The sequence below is a fragment of the Bombina bombina genome, chromosome 5 (assembly GCF_027579735.1).
Source record: "Bombina bombina isolate aBomBom1 chromosome 5, aBomBom1.pri, whole genome shotgun sequence".
NCBI classification, from domain to species: domain Eukaryota; kingdom Metazoa; phylum Chordata; class Amphibia; order Anura; family Bombinatoridae; genus Bombina; species Bombina bombina.
The window spans coordinates 919,992,902-920,011,799 of NC_069503.1; the positions used below are offsets into that span (position 1 = coordinate 919,992,902).

Sequence of the window (18,898 nt, forward strand, 5' to 3'; positions counted from 1 at the left end):
AAAAATGTGGTGCACAGAGAACTTGATGTAAAAATATATAAAGCATCATTGTTTTGAACTGATGAATATACATTTTTATATCCCTGGAAAGTGTTAAGAATCAACATCCTTAACAAACCTATTTGGACTGATTTTAAATAACATATCTTGAATTTTAAACAACATATTTAAAAAACCATATGGAACCCCATGAGGAAGTGTTTTGTGATCAACTGGAATACTATTTGTGAAGGTTCTTTACATAAATAATCTAATTAGTTTTTTTGGTATGTAGTAAAAACAAACATTGTAAACCATTGTGAGGACAATTTTGCTGATGGATTTGAATGACCTTGAATTTAATAAGCCTTGAAAAATCAGTATGAACATAATCACATGACACCTCTAATGGACTGGGTCAAAAGATTTACTGTTAAAATATAAGAGCTAAAAGGATCAAACTATCTAATGAAAAACAGGCTTACACACAAAATGTAGGTGTTATTGTAGCCCTTTCTAGCATTTAAAGAATTAACCTAACAGTAAATGTAATGTAACCATTTGCTTAAAGGGACACTGTACCCAAAAATTTTATTTCGTGATTCAGATTGAGCATGAAATTTTAAGCAACTTTCTAATTTACTCCTATTATCAAATTTTCTTCATTCTCTTGGTATCTTTATTTGAAATGCAAGAATGTAAGTTTAGATGCCGGCCCATTTTTGGTGAACAACCTGGGTTGTCCTTGCTGATTGGTGGATAAAATTATCCACCAATAAAAAAATGATGTCCAGAGTACTGAAACCAAAAAAAAGCTTAGATGCCTTCTTTTTCAAATAATGATAGCAAGAGAACGAAGAAAAATTGATAATAGGAGTAAATTAGAAAGTTGCTTAAAACTGCATGCTCTATCTGAATTACAAAAGAAAAAATTTGGGTTCAGTGTCCCTTTAAAGGGATATGAATCCCCCAAAAAAATCTTTTGTGATTCAAACAGAGCATAGTTTTAAAAAAAGTTTCCAATTTACTTCTGTTATCAAATTTGATTTGTTCCCATGGTATTTTTTGTTAAAGAGATACATAGGTAGGTGTCTGGAGCACCACATGACAGGAAATAGTGCTGCCATCTGGGGGTCGATCCGATAAAAATCGTCGCCCGCAAAAGCCGGCGACGCCAATAATTGCGCGGATTTGGTATCCTATATACGGCGTAAGCTAGAAGTTACGCGCGTATATTTCTGCCGTCGCCCGCAGTTTTTTGGGCCATAGGCAGGTATACCAAACCCGCGCAGTTTGGTATCCAATATGCAGCGTAAGGACTTACGTGGCGAAAATGGAGAAAACTTACTCCATTTTCACCTCGCCACAAAAAGCAGCCGTAAGAAGCCTTACGCTGACTATTGGAGCCCCGTAACTCCCTAAACTATCTAGAAAATAAACCTAACACCTAACGCATGCGCAATGTCTATCTCCCTGTCAACCGCGATCTGCTAAAATAAACCTAACACCTAACGCATGCGCAATGTCTATCTCCCTGTCAACCGCGATCCCCCCCCCCCCCAAAATCCCTAATAAAGTTATTACCCCCTAAACCGCCGCTCCCGGACCCCGCCGCCATCTACATAAACTAACCCCCTACTGTGAGCCTCTAAAACCGCCGCCATCTACCTTATCTATCCCCTAATCTGACCCCTTACACCGCCGCCACCTATATAAAAATTATTAACCCCTAATCTAATCCCCCTATACCGCCGCCAGCTATATTAATATTATTAACCCCTAATGTAAGCCCCTTACACCGCCGCCATCTCTATTAAAATGATTAACCCCTAATTTAATCTACCTACCCCGCCAGCTATATTATCTATATTAACCCTAAGTATATTATAGTTAATATAGGTATTACATTATATATATTAACTATATTAACCCTAATTATATTAGGGTTAATATAGTTAATATAGTTACTATAGTATTTATATTAACTATATTAACTCTATCTAACACTAACACCCCTAACTATATTTATATTAAATTAATCTAATTAATTTATAAACTAAAATATTCCTATTTAAATCTAAATACTTACCTATAAAATAAACCCTAAGATAGCTACAATATAATTAATAATTACATTGTAGCTATGTTAGGGTTAATATTTATTTTACAGGTAAATTGTTAATTATTTTAACTAGGTATAATAGATATTAAATAGTTATTAACTATTTAATATCTACCTAGTTAAAATAATTACCCAATTACCTGTAAAATAAATCCTAACCTAAGTTACAAATACACCTACACTATCAATAAATTAAATAAAGTACAAACATCTATCTAAAAATACAATTAAATTAACTAAACTAAATTACAAAAAAAAACAAACACTAAATTACAAAAAATAAAAAAAAGATTACAAGATTTTTAAGCTAATTACACCTATTCTAAGCCCCCTAATAAAATAATAAACCCCCCCAAAAAAAAAAATTCCCTGCCCTATTCTAAATTAAACATATTTCAAAGCTCTTTACCTTACCAGCCCTTAAAAGGGCCTTTTGTGGGGCATGCCCCAAAGAATTCAGCTCTTTTGCATTCAACAAATACAATCCCCCCCCCCCCATTACAACCCACCACCCACATACCCCTATTCTAAACCCACCCAAACCCCCCTTAAAAAAGCCTAACACTACCCCCCTGAAGATCTCCCTACCTTGTCTTCACCACACCGGGCCGAACTCCTGATCCGATCCGGGCGATGTCGTCCTCCAAGCGGCAAAGAAGAATTCTTCCTCCGGCGATGTCATCCTCCAAGCGGCAAAGAAGAATTCTTCCTCCGGCGATGTCATCCTCCAAGCGGCAGCAAAGTCTTCATTCTTCCGGCGGCATCTTCAATCTTCTTTCTTCGCTCCGCCGCCGCGGAGCATCCATCCCGGCCGACTGCTAAACTTGGAATGAGGTACCTTTAAATGACGTCATCCAAGATGGCGTCCGCCGAATTCCGATTGGCTGATAGGATTCTATCAGCCAATCGGAATTAAGTTAAAAAAATCTGATTGGCTGATTGAATCAGCCAATCAGATTCAAGTTCAATCCGATTGGCTGATCCAATCAGCCAATCAGATTGAGCTCGCATTCTATTGGCTGATCGGATCAGGAGTTCGGCCCGGTGTGGTGAAGACAAGGTAGGGAGATCTTCAGGGGGGTAGTGTTAGGCTTTTTTAAGGGGGGTTTGGGTGGGTTTAGAATAGGGGTATGTGGGTGGTGGGTTGTAATGGGGGGGGGGGTTGTATTTGTTGAATGCAAAAGAGCTGAATTCTTTGGGGCATGCCCCACAAAAGGCCCTTTTAAGGGCTGGTAAGGTAAAGAGCTTTGAAATATGTTTAATTTAGAATAGGGCAGGGAATTTTTTTTTTTGGGGGGTTTATTATTTTATTAGGGGGCTTAGAATAGGTGTAATTAGCTTAAAAATCTTGTAATCTTTTTTTTATTTTTTGTAATTTAGTGTTTGTTTTTTTTTGTAATTTAGTTTAGTTAATTTAATTGTATTTTTAGATAGATGTTTGTACTTTATTTAATTTATTGATAGTGTAGGTGTATTTGTAACTTAGGTTAGGATTTATTTTACAGGTAATTGGGTAATTATTTTAACTAGGTAGATATTAAATAGTTAATAACTATTTAATATCTATTATACCTAGTTAAAATAATTAACAATTTACCTGTAAAATAAATATTAACCCTAACATAGCTACAATGTAATTATTAATTATATTGTAGCTATCTTAGGGTTTATTTTATAGGTAAGTATTTAGATTTAAATAGGAATATTTTAGTTTATAAATTAATTAGATTAATTTAATATAAATTTAGTTAGGGTTAGATAGAGTTAATATAGTTAATATAAATACTATATTAACTATATTAACCCTAATATAATTAGGGTTAATATAGTTAATATATATAATGTAATACCTATATTAACTATAATATACTTAGGGTTAATATAGATAATATAGCTGGCGGCGGGGTAGGTAGATTAAATTAGGGGTTAATCATTTTAATAGAGATGGCGGCGGTGTAAGGGGCTTACATTAGGGGTTAATAATTTTAATATAGATGGCGGCGGTGTTAGGGGCTCACTTTAGGGGGTTATAGATATAATATAGCTGGCGGCGGGGTACGGGAGCGGCGGTTTAGGGGTTAATAACTTTATTAGGTTGCGGCGGGGTAAAGGAGCGGCGGTTTAGGGGTTAATAGCTTTTTTATTGTTAGGCTAGTGAGGGGGGATAGCGGATAGAGGGTTAGACAGTGCGGGCTATGTTAGGGAGGCGTGTTAGACAGTGCGGGCTATGTTAGGGAGGCGTGTTAGACAGTGCGGGTGATTTAGACTTTAGTCAGGTTTTATAGGCGCCGGCAGATTCTAACGTGGCGCAAGTCACTGGCGACGCCAGAAATTTGTACTTACGCAGATTTCTGGACATCGCTGGTTTGTGAGACTTACGGCACGTTAGCATCTGACGGCGACCTATATGGGATGGCTCGAGTTGCGAGCTGAAACTGCGGGCGACGCCGGTTCCCTCGCTTGCGCCGCAAACTGCGATCGATATCGGATCGCGCCCCTAGTGCGCTTGCATATGGTTAACATTCTTGCAAAACTGCTGCCATAGAGTGCACCACACATGTGCACGCTCCTGATCTTACGTTCCTGCATTTCAACAAACAATAGCAAGAAAACAAAGACAATTTGATTATAGAAGTAAATTAGGAAGTTCTTTAAAATTGCATGCTCTATTTGAATTATGAAAGAAACATTTTGGTCTCAGGGCCCTTTCAGGCTTCTCTTGCTATAATTTATGATTAGAAATCTAATCCCATACTGAATGAATTCCAAAGAGAGTACAAAGGTACAGACAGATATATCAAATAGTAGATAATAAAAAATTATATAGATAAAAAAAGGTTATAGAATATTTTGACACCATTTTGCATTTTTAGTTATTTTTTTTATTTTACAAGTCCATCTTTTTTATGCAAAAATCATGATTATTGTTCAACTTTCAGATTAACAGTCACAATTTTTCGTCTCTAGTTTAGAATGTGGAGGTGAGGATAACATGACATTTGTTCATTGGATACCTCATGAAAGCAAGTGATTCATTAGTTCTTCTCAAACCTTTATTTAACTTCACTCAATAAATAATGTGATATTTAAAAATTGATTATATATCCAGAATGTCACCACAAGAAAACATCTGAAACAATGATACTGGTTAAGTTTAATGATATATTATTAAATGAACTATGAAAGAGCAATATTAATACGTTAAAAAGTTAAAGGAACAGTAAAGTCATAATTAGACATTTATGATTCAGATAGAGAATACAATTTTAAACAACTTTCCAATTTACTTGTATTCTTTAATTTGCTTCCTTCACTTGTTATCCTTTGTTGAAGGGTTTATCTATGTAACTTCAGGACCAGAAGAGCTACTGGGTGCTAGCTGCTGATTGGTGGCTGCATATATATGCCTATTGTCATTGGCTCACCCTTGTGTTCAGTTAGAAACCGGTAGTGCATTGCTGCTCCTTCAACAACTGATACCAAGAGAATGAAGCAGATTTGATAATAGAAATAAACTGGAAAGTTGTTTAAAATTGTTCTACCTAAATCATGAAAGAATATTTTTGGGTTTCATGCCCCTTTAAAATTGAAATATATTGTGATTCTAATTTTTAAAAAAAATATATTTTAAATGTTTATATTGCACTTTAATTTGGGACTTTTTTCAACATACTATATGACACCATTTTCACTTTGTATACATATAGAGCTAGATTACAATTGCTGCTTAAACATATTAGTGCTATTGTGCATTTTCATTGCTCTTGCACAATTACGAACGCTTCTATTTTGACATTCATATTACAAGTCCAAAGTAATTATTTATTGCTCAAGCGATAGTCTAGAGCACACTAACATCTGCAAGTCAGCACTGGTGCACTAAATCTCTTACATAACAAACTTCTATTGGGGCTTAGTAAAATTCCTGTTGGATATCACTCAAACTATTAGCCAGTGGTGTGCTAAGCTAAGGGTGTGCTAAGCCAATGGTGAGCAAGTAGTTCTTCATGAAGTTCTCTGCTAAACTATTAGTAATAATGGTTTAAGTCAGGTCTTAAAAAAACACAACATTTTAAAGCAGTATTTTGGACTCTGCTCAATCAAACTCTTAACTCACCACTAGTAAAACAAGAGCAGTGTGCTCCACTGAAGTCTATGAGGAGAACAAGTTAATTAATCGCTGTATCTGAAGTCCTGAACCTTGCATCAGGTTTCGCTTGCATGCTACCTTTTTACTTTCAACTTAAAGGGACACTAAACCCAATTTTTTCTTTCATGATTCAGATAGAGCATGCAATTTTAAGCAACTTTCTAATTTACTTTTATTATCAATTTTTCTTCATTTTTTTGCTATCTTTATTTGAAAAAGAAGGCAAGCTAAGGAGCCTGACGATTTTTGGTTCAGACCCATGGACAGAACTTTTTTTATTGGTTCTGTCCAATCAGCAAGGACAACCCAGGTTGTTCACCAAAAATGGGCCAGCATCTAAACTTACATTCTTGCTTTTCAAATAAAGATACCAAGAGAATGAAGAAAATGTGATAATAGGAGTAAATTAGAAAGTTGCTTAAAATTGCATGCTCTATCTGAATCATGAAATAAAAATGTGGGTTCAGTGTCCCTTTAAAATACATGTCCTAACCCGCCCGTGTTACAAGTTTACTTGCAAAGGTATTAGCGCTCGAGCAGGAGCACTAATTAATGCTCCACTTTATTGTTTAATTTCTGGAAAACAGCTCCTCAAAACACAAAAAGTTGGTCCTTCAGGGCCTCAAACTTCCACCAGTGAATACATGAACACTGGAATCAAAACCAAGCATTAATATTTAAGAATTTGGGGGGGGGGGGGGGGGTTTTCAGCTGTCTCATATATAGAAGATGAATAGCTGGCTTCTATTAAAGGGACAGTATACACCAATTTTCATATAACTGCATGTAATAGACACTGCTATAAAGAAGACTATGCACAGATACTGATCTAAAAATCCAGTATAAAACTTTTTAAAAACTTACTTAGAAGCTCCTAGTTTAGCACTGTTGATGAGGTTGACTGGGACACCCAGTGAAATGGGCTGGAAGAGCAGAAACTACCCCTCCCTGCATATGAAAAGACAGATATTATAAACAGGAGCCAGCAGTAGTAGTAAACACATGTATACATCTGACACTGTGGGGTTTGGTTAGGAGTCTGAAAATCATCACAGTGTTTTTAAAAAAAATAAGCAAAACTATACATTGTTACAAAAACACTCCCAGATGGGCTATATAAATGGATCATCTACAAAACATTTATGCAAAGAAAGATCTAGTCTACAATGTCCCTTTAAGTTCTGTGAGTTTATGTAATAAATGCAAGGGTCAGAACTCAGAAGAAAGATGTAGATAAATCTTGAATCAGAAAAAAAATATTTTTTATTATTCTTGTGAGCTGCTGGTGCAATGCTGAAAACGGCGAGCGTATTGCTCGCCGTATTCAGCGAGGTCTGTCGGACCTGATCCACACTGTCGGATCAGGTCCGACAGACCTTGATAACTTGGGGCCATTGCGTTTCAGCTAAACACAGACTTCTCCAGATGTCAGCAATTCAAACAATTCTGTTACTAAAGTAAGATAAAACACAAGCTAAAAGTTTTTTTTTAACCCCAATCTCTCAACCTATAAATCTCTGTGATTGCTTGTTCTCAAACTGAAAATAGCACACACACAAACCATATGTTCTTATTCTTTTATAGCGAATATGTACAAGCACAACATTTAGATTCTAATAAGAATTCTTATCAATATGCATGGATTAGTTCATCTCTTTTGAAATTAAAATAATTGGAAATTGATTAATACATTTTTAATTTTGGTCCCTAGGCCTGAAAGAAAAACTGACTACCCAATGTGCGAGGAACATGAAGATGAAAAAATTAATATATATTGTCTCAACTGCGAAGTGCCAACATGTTCCATGTGCAAAGTATTTGGTCTTCACAAGGATTGTCAAGTTGCTCCTCTGAATCATGTTTTCCAAGGACAAAAGGTAAACGTTTCTGACATAAAATTACTTTAAATTTAAATCCCCCATAATATATTTAATTATGCATAATAAAAAGTGTGCAGTGTACTTTCATCATTTATTATATCTATTTTCATGTAATGTAAGTCTGATCTGTAAACAGACATGAGTGCAGTAATCTACACAGTAATTGCTTGATGCAGGCGCTCTTATATAAAAAATCCCTAATTAGCCACAGCAAAGCAATTTAAATATTAAAGGAACATGAAACCCAAATTTTTTTCTTTAATAACTCAGATAGAGAATGCAATTTTAAACAACTTTTCAATTTATTTATATGATCTCATTTGCTTTGATCTCTTGATATCCTTTGTTAAAAAACATACCTACTGGGAACTAGCTGCTGATTGCTGGCTGCACATATATGCCTCTTGTAATTGGCTCTGCCGATGTGTTCAGCTAGCTCCCAGTAGTACATTAGTGCTCCTTCAACAAAGAGAATACCAAGAGAATGAAGTAAATGTAATAAGATAAGTAAGTTGGAAAATTAATTTAAATATGCTCTATCTGAATCATGAAAGAAAATGTTTGGGTTTCATGCAAAGCTAGGCAAGTCATTTGTAATGCAGTGCTTACTTGCTGATACATACTAAGCTTACAGTATGCTTTAATATCTCTACACTGAAATTCTATCAACGATTGAATGATGGATAATTTATATCCTGAACAAAAATATATATATAATTTTTTATTGTGGATGCAGCTGAGCAACTGAGATTTGAGCATCAATTTATTTACACAAATATATTTCCTGCTAGCTTCATTATAAATGTAAACATTTTAACATTTTAAATGGACATTAAACACTTTAAGGTGGTAATATAAAATAATAATTGTAAATGTATATAAAAAAAACTGCAATATAATTTCATTATTTATTTTGTCCCCTTTTCCTGTAATTCCATTCTGAAATTGTGAGCTTTTCAGTTCCTGTTAGAAATGAAAGTGCAGAACACTGTTATATTCTACACAGTCATTGGCTGCTCATTCTAGTGACCTATTTATAACTGTCCCTAATTGGCCACAGCAGAGAAGGTAACCTAAGTTACAACATTGCAGCTCCCATTGTTTTATAGACACTAAAACTTTACACTTATTTTGTCACTTTTTAAACAGCTAATGAAACTTTAAAAAAATACATCTACATGTTATTCACAGACTAATCTTTTCTATGAATGCTTCATTATATCTAGCATTTTTTTTAGTGTTTAATGTCCCTTTAATGATATTTAACAGATTTAAAGAGACATTGACTTCAAAATTAAATTTCTATTATCCGGATAAAACACACCTAAAAATAACAAGCTTCTAATTTGTTTCTAAATTTGTGAGTTGATCACAATCTCATACTTGTTTTTGCCAGATAACGATTTCTGTTATTATGTTTTTCCAGTAATCACAGTCAAAAAATGCTTCAGCCAATAATAACCCTGAAACTTGAGGTTGTTACCTCCCAATAGCAACTCAAAATATTTTTTCCCCTTGTTAATCTCTTGATATTGTAATTAAAAACAAAAAGTACATGATTAAAGGGATAGTATACTGTAACATTGTTTTTCCCTTAATATGTTTCAAATTACTTTTTTTACCAGAGTATAAAATGTATGAGAATTTGCTTTTTAAGGTTTATTTGTGTATTTGAAATAGCTGGTTTTGTGTTTTGAAACCACAACCTAATAAAATGGGTTGAGCTTGTAGGTATAATCGCTAAAGCAATTATTTCAAATGCCAATATAAGGGTAAAGGAAATACTTGTAAACAATTTAATACACTCCAGCAGGTAAAGTGGATCATTGGGAACAAATTAAAGTGGAGAAAACGTTTGCGTAAACTGTCCCTTTAAAGACAAACAAAATGGTGACATTGGCGACATTATTATTTTATGTTAAAAGGCTTGTTTTTATTTTAATTTTTTATAACTTTAATTGATTGAGCTGGTAGAGCTTGGTGATCTAGAAGGGGTGATCTCTGTGTGTTTTGCTAATGCACAGAACTAGGGTTACAGTGTACTTGATTGGGTTCCCAGCAATTATTTGAAAAGTGTTATCTCTGGGTTTATCATCTTTTTATCTATGGAATTCATTGAAAAATGACCTTGTAAATGTGTTGTGACGTATGAAGAATTTGTATTATCAGAATAAACAGGACTGGCAAATGTTAAGTATAGGACTACATGTGTGTTGCAAAAATGCTTCTATTCAAAATCAGACTCTTATTTCTTTCCTAAATTATAATAATGAACTTGATTGTGAAAGGGATTTAGCACTCAAAACATATCTACATTCTAAAATATATGCCTCTTTAAAATCAGTTGGACAATTCCCCTAAACTTCAGCTTGCTTGTGATGTAAAGGGTTGTGTGTGTAGATGGATCAAACAAATATCACCAACACTGATTCTCAATACACATTTGCTTCAAATTAAACCCAAGTAGTTTTTAATCATATATATATATATATATATATATATATATATATATATATATATATATATATATATATATATATACACAGTATGTGTATATATATATATATATATATATATATATATATATATATATGTATATGTATATATATATATATATATATATATATATATATATATATATATAAATTAATCTGCTGAACAATTCAGCTCTTTTATCCTACAAATACAACCTTACTTAAATATACATAAAATAGATGAAAGCAGAGACCATATATCCCACATTCAGTTTTAATACAGCTGAACCAGAACAAAGATCAAAAATGTTATTTTAACTAATAGTATTAATGGACCACTGTCACATACTTAATATGATAATTACTATTAATTTGCTTGATCAGTGTGAGTTCTTTGTGTCTAATTGTATTATATATTCATCAAAGACAGGTGAGACTTCAGTCACATTCAGATGCTGCACTGCACATTTCAAAAGATTTTCATTTTAAATGTATAACAAAATATCCAGTTATTCTGTGTACTGCTATTAATGGTATTTTTAATATAGTATTAAAGCTACATTTCCAGTTTATTATTTGTTTTATTGCTTAAAGGGATACTAAACCCATTTTTTTTATTTCATGATTCAGATAGAGCATGAGATTTTAAGCACCTAATTTACTCCTATTATCAATTTTTCTTTGTTCTCATGCTATCTTGATTTGAAAAAGCAGTACTGTAAGCATTAGAGCCAGACCATTTTTTGTTCAGCACATGGGTAGCACTTGCTGATTTGTGGCTAAATGTAGCAAACCAATCAGCAGCTCTACCAAGGTGCTGAACTAAAAAATGGGCCGGCTCCTAACCTTTTATTACTGCTTTTTCAAATCAAGATAACATTTGAACAAAGAAAAATTGATAATAGGAGTAAAATAGAAAGTTGCTTAAAATTGCATGCTCTATCTGAATCATGAAAGAAAAAATGTGGGGTTAGTATCCCTTTAAGATAAAGGGCACAACCGCCAACCCCCCACAATGAAAAGTACCTAATAAAACTATTAACCCCTAAACCGCCAACCACCCAAAATAAAAAAGCACCTTATTAAACTATTAACACCAACACCCCACAACGCAAAGTATCTAATAACACTATTATTAACCCCCTAAACCGCCAACCCACCACAACACAGAGTATTAACCTAATAACTAAGCCCCGTAACCTAATGCTCCCTAACTTAACCCCAATTAAAATACAGTGAAATAAATAAAAAATATACTAACTACCTTAAAAAAATAATTTAAAAAATTACAAAAAAATAAAAAACCTAATTTACGTAAAACCCTAACATTACATAAAAAACCCTACCATTATAGAAAATAAAAAACATAAATTACTAAAAAAAAAATAAACATTACAAAAAATAAAAAAGCTAAAAATGCAAAAAATAAAAAAACCTAACATAACACAAAATAACAACTCAAATTATTCAAAATAAAAAAAAATATTCCTTATCTCATATCCCTGTTAAAAAACAAAAAAAAACCCTTAATCTATAAATAAATTACCAATAACCCTTAAAAGGGCCTTTTGTAGGGCATTTCCCTAAAGTTAACAGCTCTTTTGCCAAAAAAATAAACCAAATACCCCCTAACATTACAACCCCCCCCCCCAAAAAAAACTATTTTAACAGCTTTATATATATATATATATATATATATATATATATATATATATATATATATATACAGGGAGTCTTACTCCAAGCTGTATAGGCTCGAAAGCCTACTACCAATTAAGCATATTAGGTGATGTGCATCTATGTAATGAGAAGGGGTGTGGTCTAATGACATCAACACCCTATATCAGGTGTGCATAATTATTAGGCAACTTCCTTTCCTTTGGCAAAATGGGTCAAAAGAAGGACTTGACAGGCTCAGAAAAGTAAAAAATAGTGAGATATATTGCAGAGCGATGCAGCACTCTTAAAATTGCAAAGCTTCTGAAGCGTGATCATCGAACAATCAAGCGTTTCATTCAAAATAGTCAACAGGGTCGCAAGAAGCGTGTGGAAAAACCAAGGCGCAAAATAACTGCCCATGAACTGAGAAAAGTCAAGCGTGCAGCTGCCAAGATGCCATTTGCAACCAGTTTGGCCATATTTCAGAGCTGCAACATCACTGGAGTGCCCAAAAGCACAAGGTGTGCAATACTCAGAGACATGGCCAAGGTAAGAAAGGCTGAAAGACGACCATCGCTGAACAAGACACACAAGCTGAAACGTCAAGACTGGGCCAAGAAATATCTCAAGACTGATTTTTCTAAGCTTTTATGGACTGATGAAATGAGAGTGAGTCTTGATGGGCCAGATGGATGGGCCCGTGGCTGGATTGGTAAAGGGCAGAGAGCTCCAGTCCGACTCAGACGCCAGCAAGGTGGAGGTGGAGTACTGGTTTGGGCTGGTATCATCAAAGATGAGCTTGTGGGGCCTTTTCGGATTGAGGATGGAGTCAAGCTCAACTCCCAGTCCTACTGCCAGTTTCTGGAAGACACCTTCTTCAAGCAGTGGTACAGGAAGAAGTCTGCATCCTTCAAGAAAAACATGATTTTCATGCAGGACAATGCTCCATCACACGCGTCCAAGTACTCCACAGCGTGGCTGGCAAGAAAGGGTATAAAAGAAGAAAATCTAATGACATGGCCTCCTTGTTCACCTGATCTGAACCCCATTGAGAACCTATGGTCCATCATCAAATGTGAGATTTACAAGGAGGGAAAACAGTACACCTCTCTGAACAGTGTCTGGGAGGCTGTGGTTGCTGCTGCACGCAATGTTGATGGTGAACAGATCAAAACACTGACAGAATCCATGGATGGCAGGCTTTTGAGTGTCCTTGCAAAGAAAGGTGGCTATATTGGTCACTGATTTGTTTTTGTTTTGTTTTTGAATGTCAGAAATGTATATTTGTGAATGTTGAGATGTTATATTGGTTTCACTGGTAAAAATAAATAATTGAAATGGGTATATATTTGTTTTTTGTTAAGTTGCCTAATAATTATGCACAGTAATAGTCACCTGCACACACAGATATCCCCCTAAAATAGCTATAACTAAAAACAAACTAAAAACTACTTCCAAAACTTTTCAGCTTTGATATTAATGAGTTTTTTGGGTTCATTGAGAACATGGTTGTTGTTCAATAATAAAATTAATCCTCAAAAATACAACTTGCCTAATAATTCTGCACTCCCAGTATATATATATATATATATATATATATATATATATATATATATATATATATATATATATATATATATATATATATATATATATATATATATATATATATATATATATATATATATATATATATATATATATAATGCAATAATGAGCACTCTCACCTTAATGGCAACTGCCAGGGTGCCAGCGGTTAAATATATCAAGTAGGAGAAGGCACTCACTGGTCATTTCAAGTGTACAAGTAATACGTGCGCTACATGCAACGTGTCTAAACAGCCGCAATAAACCCCTTTTCACTCGTGTGTAACGATTACTGCGACACTAGTAATCTGGCTACTAATTGGGTTATTTTTTTATTCAGCAGAGTCAGCTATTTAATATACAAAAATATACACAAATTAGTGATTTAGCTTTTTAACTCTACAGCAGGTATAACAAGTCATTGAAAACACATCAACGGGAAACCAATTTTACTCTACACTGTCCCTTTAAATAGATCTGAAAATGGCATTAGTACAATTTATCTATGAACAAACGCAATGCTCTTAGTAAAAAGGTTTGAAAAATATTTGAAAATAAAACCTCAGAGGCCAATTTTGTGGTTATGTATGAGCAGTCACAATAACTTTAACAGTGCTATTCATTTTGGTTAATATTTTCAGTGTTAAAATTATTATCACTTGAGAATGCTTGAGTACGCTCCACTTGTAATCTAGGTCATTGCAGTTTAATACAATCATACAACCAATTTTATTTTAGTCCAGGAAATGAGCCAAGATGGCTGACAGATGGAGTGTCTTTGACGGAGGGTCAGGGGTAGGCAACATGAGGTTATATTAACAGCAATCCCAGGTGGGGAGGTCAAAGGCACAGTTAGGCATTTGTAATTGGAGCTTAGGTGGCTTCCAGTTTCACTTTGTAAAACCAAGCTATAAATAGGGGAAGGAAACACAGCAGGACAGAGCTTCTAAACAGTAACCATCTTACTAAATGAGGGACTGTTGGTTTCATTAAAAAATGAAAGATATAATTATTAAAATAGCTTGTTTCTGTTTTTTGTAATAAATATATTGACACTGTTGTTCATGTGTGATTTTAATGTTTATTTAGTCTGAACTTTCGGACGGCATTGCCATATTGGTTGGATGTAACGATAGGATACAAGCAGTGATCAGCCAACTGGAGGAGACATGCAAGACGGTTGAGGTAAGAATACATTTCACCTTGTAGTATATTTAACAACCTGTCCTGTTACAAGACACAAGCATTAAAGGTCCATATTAGTGTAGATGTGCTAGGTATTTTGTATTACACAATGTTCCTTTTTATATATTTAACCTCTGCATAGAAGTTAAAAACAAAGTTACGTTCCCGCATCAGGTGCAATACAGAGCATTTCCTGAGCAGGATATGACTGTTGATTGGTGGCTATGTGAGTATGCTGCTCTTTATTAGCTTACATAGGGGTCGAATCCTATCTATTGTCTAATGTGTTTTGGCAGGTTTTAAGCCAGTAAAGGGCACTTTTAGTTTTGACGTGATCACAATAGCCATTTTTTGGCTGTTTCTCAGAGCTGCATATGCATTTTCGGCTTGCTGAAATATGAAATCGGAAAGTTCTCTGCAATTACAATCCATTTTCTCAATACCTTTGAAAAGGTTTTTGAAGACCATTTTAAACTTATTGAATTTGACACCAGCACTTAATAATTATATTGTTTTGTACATGTGTAAGACAATCTGAAATGGTCACAGATAACATTTTAAATGTGTATTTGTATATATGGTATAGATTCACTAATGCTCTTTTCATCACTAATGTATAGTTAATCTGCATTGGACACAAATTTTCAAACAAACATGTATGTCAATTTACATATATTCATGTTATTAATACATATGTACATATTTAATGTGTGATATCCCGTACAGCTGCAAGAAAAGGGAGAAAATGGAAATCAGGGCCCCAACATCTAGAATTGGCATGTAACAATCATATTCTGTAAATGTTTTCAATTCACACTCGCATTGTCATGATTTTCAGTTGCAGTACAGTCATCTTCATAAACGGGCTATCATACGAGATTGTTCCTTTGTAACTGGGCTTTCAAATGGGATTGTGCCTTAGTTATGGAGTTTCAAAATGAACCATGCTTTTGTGATGGGGATTTCAAATGGGACTGTGCCTTTGTGACTGCAAAGACAAAACCTGTTTTCCAGATTTTTCAGCTACCTTATTGAAATCCCGAAGGCACTATCCCATTTTAAAGTCTAGTCATGGGTCCTTTTGAAATCCTGGTCACTAAGGCATGATCCAGTTTAAAATCCTGGTCACTAAGGCATGATCCAGTTTGAAATCCTGGTCACGAAGGCACAATCCTATTTGAAAACCCATTAACCAAGGCACGGCTCCTTTTGAAATCCCAGTCACAAAGGGACCATCCCATCTGAAAGCCCCGTAACAAAGGCTTCCCATATCTTCTGAAACCAAGTTAATTAGAGTCGATATTGGAAATATTGGAATTAACCGCATAGTTAGAATCGAACATTTGTGTAAAACTCTGTAATGAATTAAAGAATCTTGCAATTGCTTTAACATGTTCCAAATATTGTAACCACTGTCAATGAACAAGCTTTCTGGTAGATTATGAGTTTTGCGTTACGGCTTTTAACTCTGAAAAATGGCAATTCCAGTGTAATGGTCAGTAACGCATATTACGAGTTGTGTCGGTATTGCTATACCGCAAGCTTTTTAGCCTGTAACGCAACGTCCATTCCGCACTCAAAAAATTACATTTTTGCATGGGATTTTCATAGCACCGGTATTACAGGTTGTGCGTTGAGGCTAAAATGCTTGCGTTACAGCCTATACAGACACAATCCATACCGCCATCTGAGACCATTTGTTATGTGTTTTGAGCAACAAAAATGTTTCACAAAACTCATAACTAAACTGTTACAAAATACACTAACACCCATAAACTACCTATTAACCCCTAAACCACCGTCCACTATATTAAATTTATTAACCCCTAATCTGCCGCCCACCGACATCGCAACTATTAAATAAACCTAATAACCCCTAATCCGCCACCCCCGACATTGCTGACACTGTAATAAAGCTATTAACCCCTAATCCGCCGCTCCCCGACATTGCCGCCACTTAATAAAGTTATTAACCCCTAAACCTCCGGCCTCCCACATCGCCGCCATTATAATAAAGTTATTAACCCATAAACCTCCGGCCTCCCACATCACTGCCACTTAATAAACCTATTAACCCCTAAACCACTGGCCCCTAACATCGCAAAACACTAAATTAAACTATTAACCCCTAAACCTAACACCCCCTAACTTTAAATTATAATATAACTATCTTAAAATAAATAAAAATTTACCTGTGAAATAAAAATAAACCTAACATTAAACTATAAATTAACCTAACATTACTATTATAATAAAATTAAAAAATACTACCAATTAAAAAATCTAAATTAGAAATTTAAAAACACCTAACACTAAGAAAAAAAAAAATAAATCTAAAATTACAAAAAATAATAAACACTAAATTACAAAAAATAAAAAACACTAAGCTTACAAAAAATAATAAACGAAATTATCAAAAATATAAACAATTACACCTATTCTAATAGCCCTATAAAAATAAAAAAGCCCCCCCAAAATAAAAACACCACCTAGCCTACAATAAACTACCAATAGCCATTAAAAGGGCCTTTTGTAGGGCATTGCCCTAAGTTAAACAGCTTTTACCTGTAAAAAAATACAAAGTCCCCCCAACAGTAAAACCCACCACCCAACCAACCCCCAAAATAAAAAACCTAGGTCTGAAAAAAAAACAAAGCTACCCATTGCCCCTAAAGGGGCATTTGTATGGGCATTGCCCTTTAAAGGGCATTCAGCTCCTTTTCATTGCCCTTAAAAGGGCATTTAGCTCTTTTAAAAAAGCCCAAAGCCCTAATCTAAAACCCCCCCCAAAAAATAAAATACACAGCAGGCAGAAATGTAACCTTAATTTGAGCCAAACTGGTAGCTGTAAGATGTGCCAATGGTAAATACTGATGTGCTAAGTAAACAGATAGATAAGGATGAAAACAAATCCTATATATAGTAAAGCTAACTATTGTGTCAATTAAGTCGATTATATAGTGACTATAGTGTCAGTTTAACATACTGACCAAAAAATAGCAAACAATAGCAAACTCAAACATGCAGAGTGTGGCAATAAAGCAATCTAAAGAGCCAAAACAATGTATCTGATATAACAATAACACAAAAGTGTCCTATATAAAGGTTAATCCAATCCAGAAGGTATCACAGCTCCACTAATGAGTCACGCCACTGCACAAAGAAGATGAATCTAGAACATAAAGGATAGAGGGCACCACATGGTGCAGATCAGGCAGGAAACCAGACATTAACAGTACAGGTGCTGGTGGAATCTTACTCACATGATGAAGAGCACAAATGTGCAAAATAGGTAAGCCGGGACCAATGTGTCGTCCGGCAGACACCCAGGCACAATTCAGATTACAAGTATCCTCGTCCCAACCAGGGGGAGTCCAGAGATATTCCTTGATGCTGAGAGAGATGTCAGACGATGGTCAGTGGCAGAGGTTATCTTATCTTAAGGCCCAATGGCAGACTATTATAGCCAAAGAGAACAAGCAGCAGTGAGATAAAAATGTTAAAAAATTTATTTAAAAAGTTAAAATCAGGGGGGGGCGGAGCTAGCCTGCTTCAGAAATGGACGCAAGCTGAAAGAGCTCCGGTGTGAGGCCGGTTTTATGAAACTTTTAACGGCTTAGGAACATCTATCTATAAGTGCCTATTAGCTACAGAACACCTGCTGACATCATTGATCGAGTAATAGAAGTTTTAAACTCCAGCCAGCACCGTAGAAGATCAGCACCTCTAACACAGCGTGGCCGACCACGCGGTCCGACACAATCACCCGGAGGCCACTACATTCTCAAACCACAGGCCTGCTCGGCTGACTAACCATCATCTCACCCCACCGGAATACAGGAGACTGTGATCAGACATCGAG

General features: G+C 34.9%; 1 protein-coding gene across 2 annotated transcripts in view; it reads left to right on the forward strand.

Annotated features, from left to right (window-relative positions):
- The window catches only part of TRIM55 (tripartite motif containing 55), a 203,933-nt gene that overhangs the window by 38,684 nt on the left and 146,351 nt on the right, over positions 1–18,898 (forward strand). For both annotated transcript variants that reach the window (XM_053715086.1, XM_053715085.1), the window contains exons 3-4: positions 7,963–8,128; positions 14,941–15,036. In XM_053715086.1, the coding sequence (XP_053571061.1) occupies positions 7,963–8,128; positions 14,941–15,036 (262 nt within the window). The remainder of the gene's footprint in view (positions 1–7,962; positions 8,129–14,940; positions 15,037–18,898) is intronic.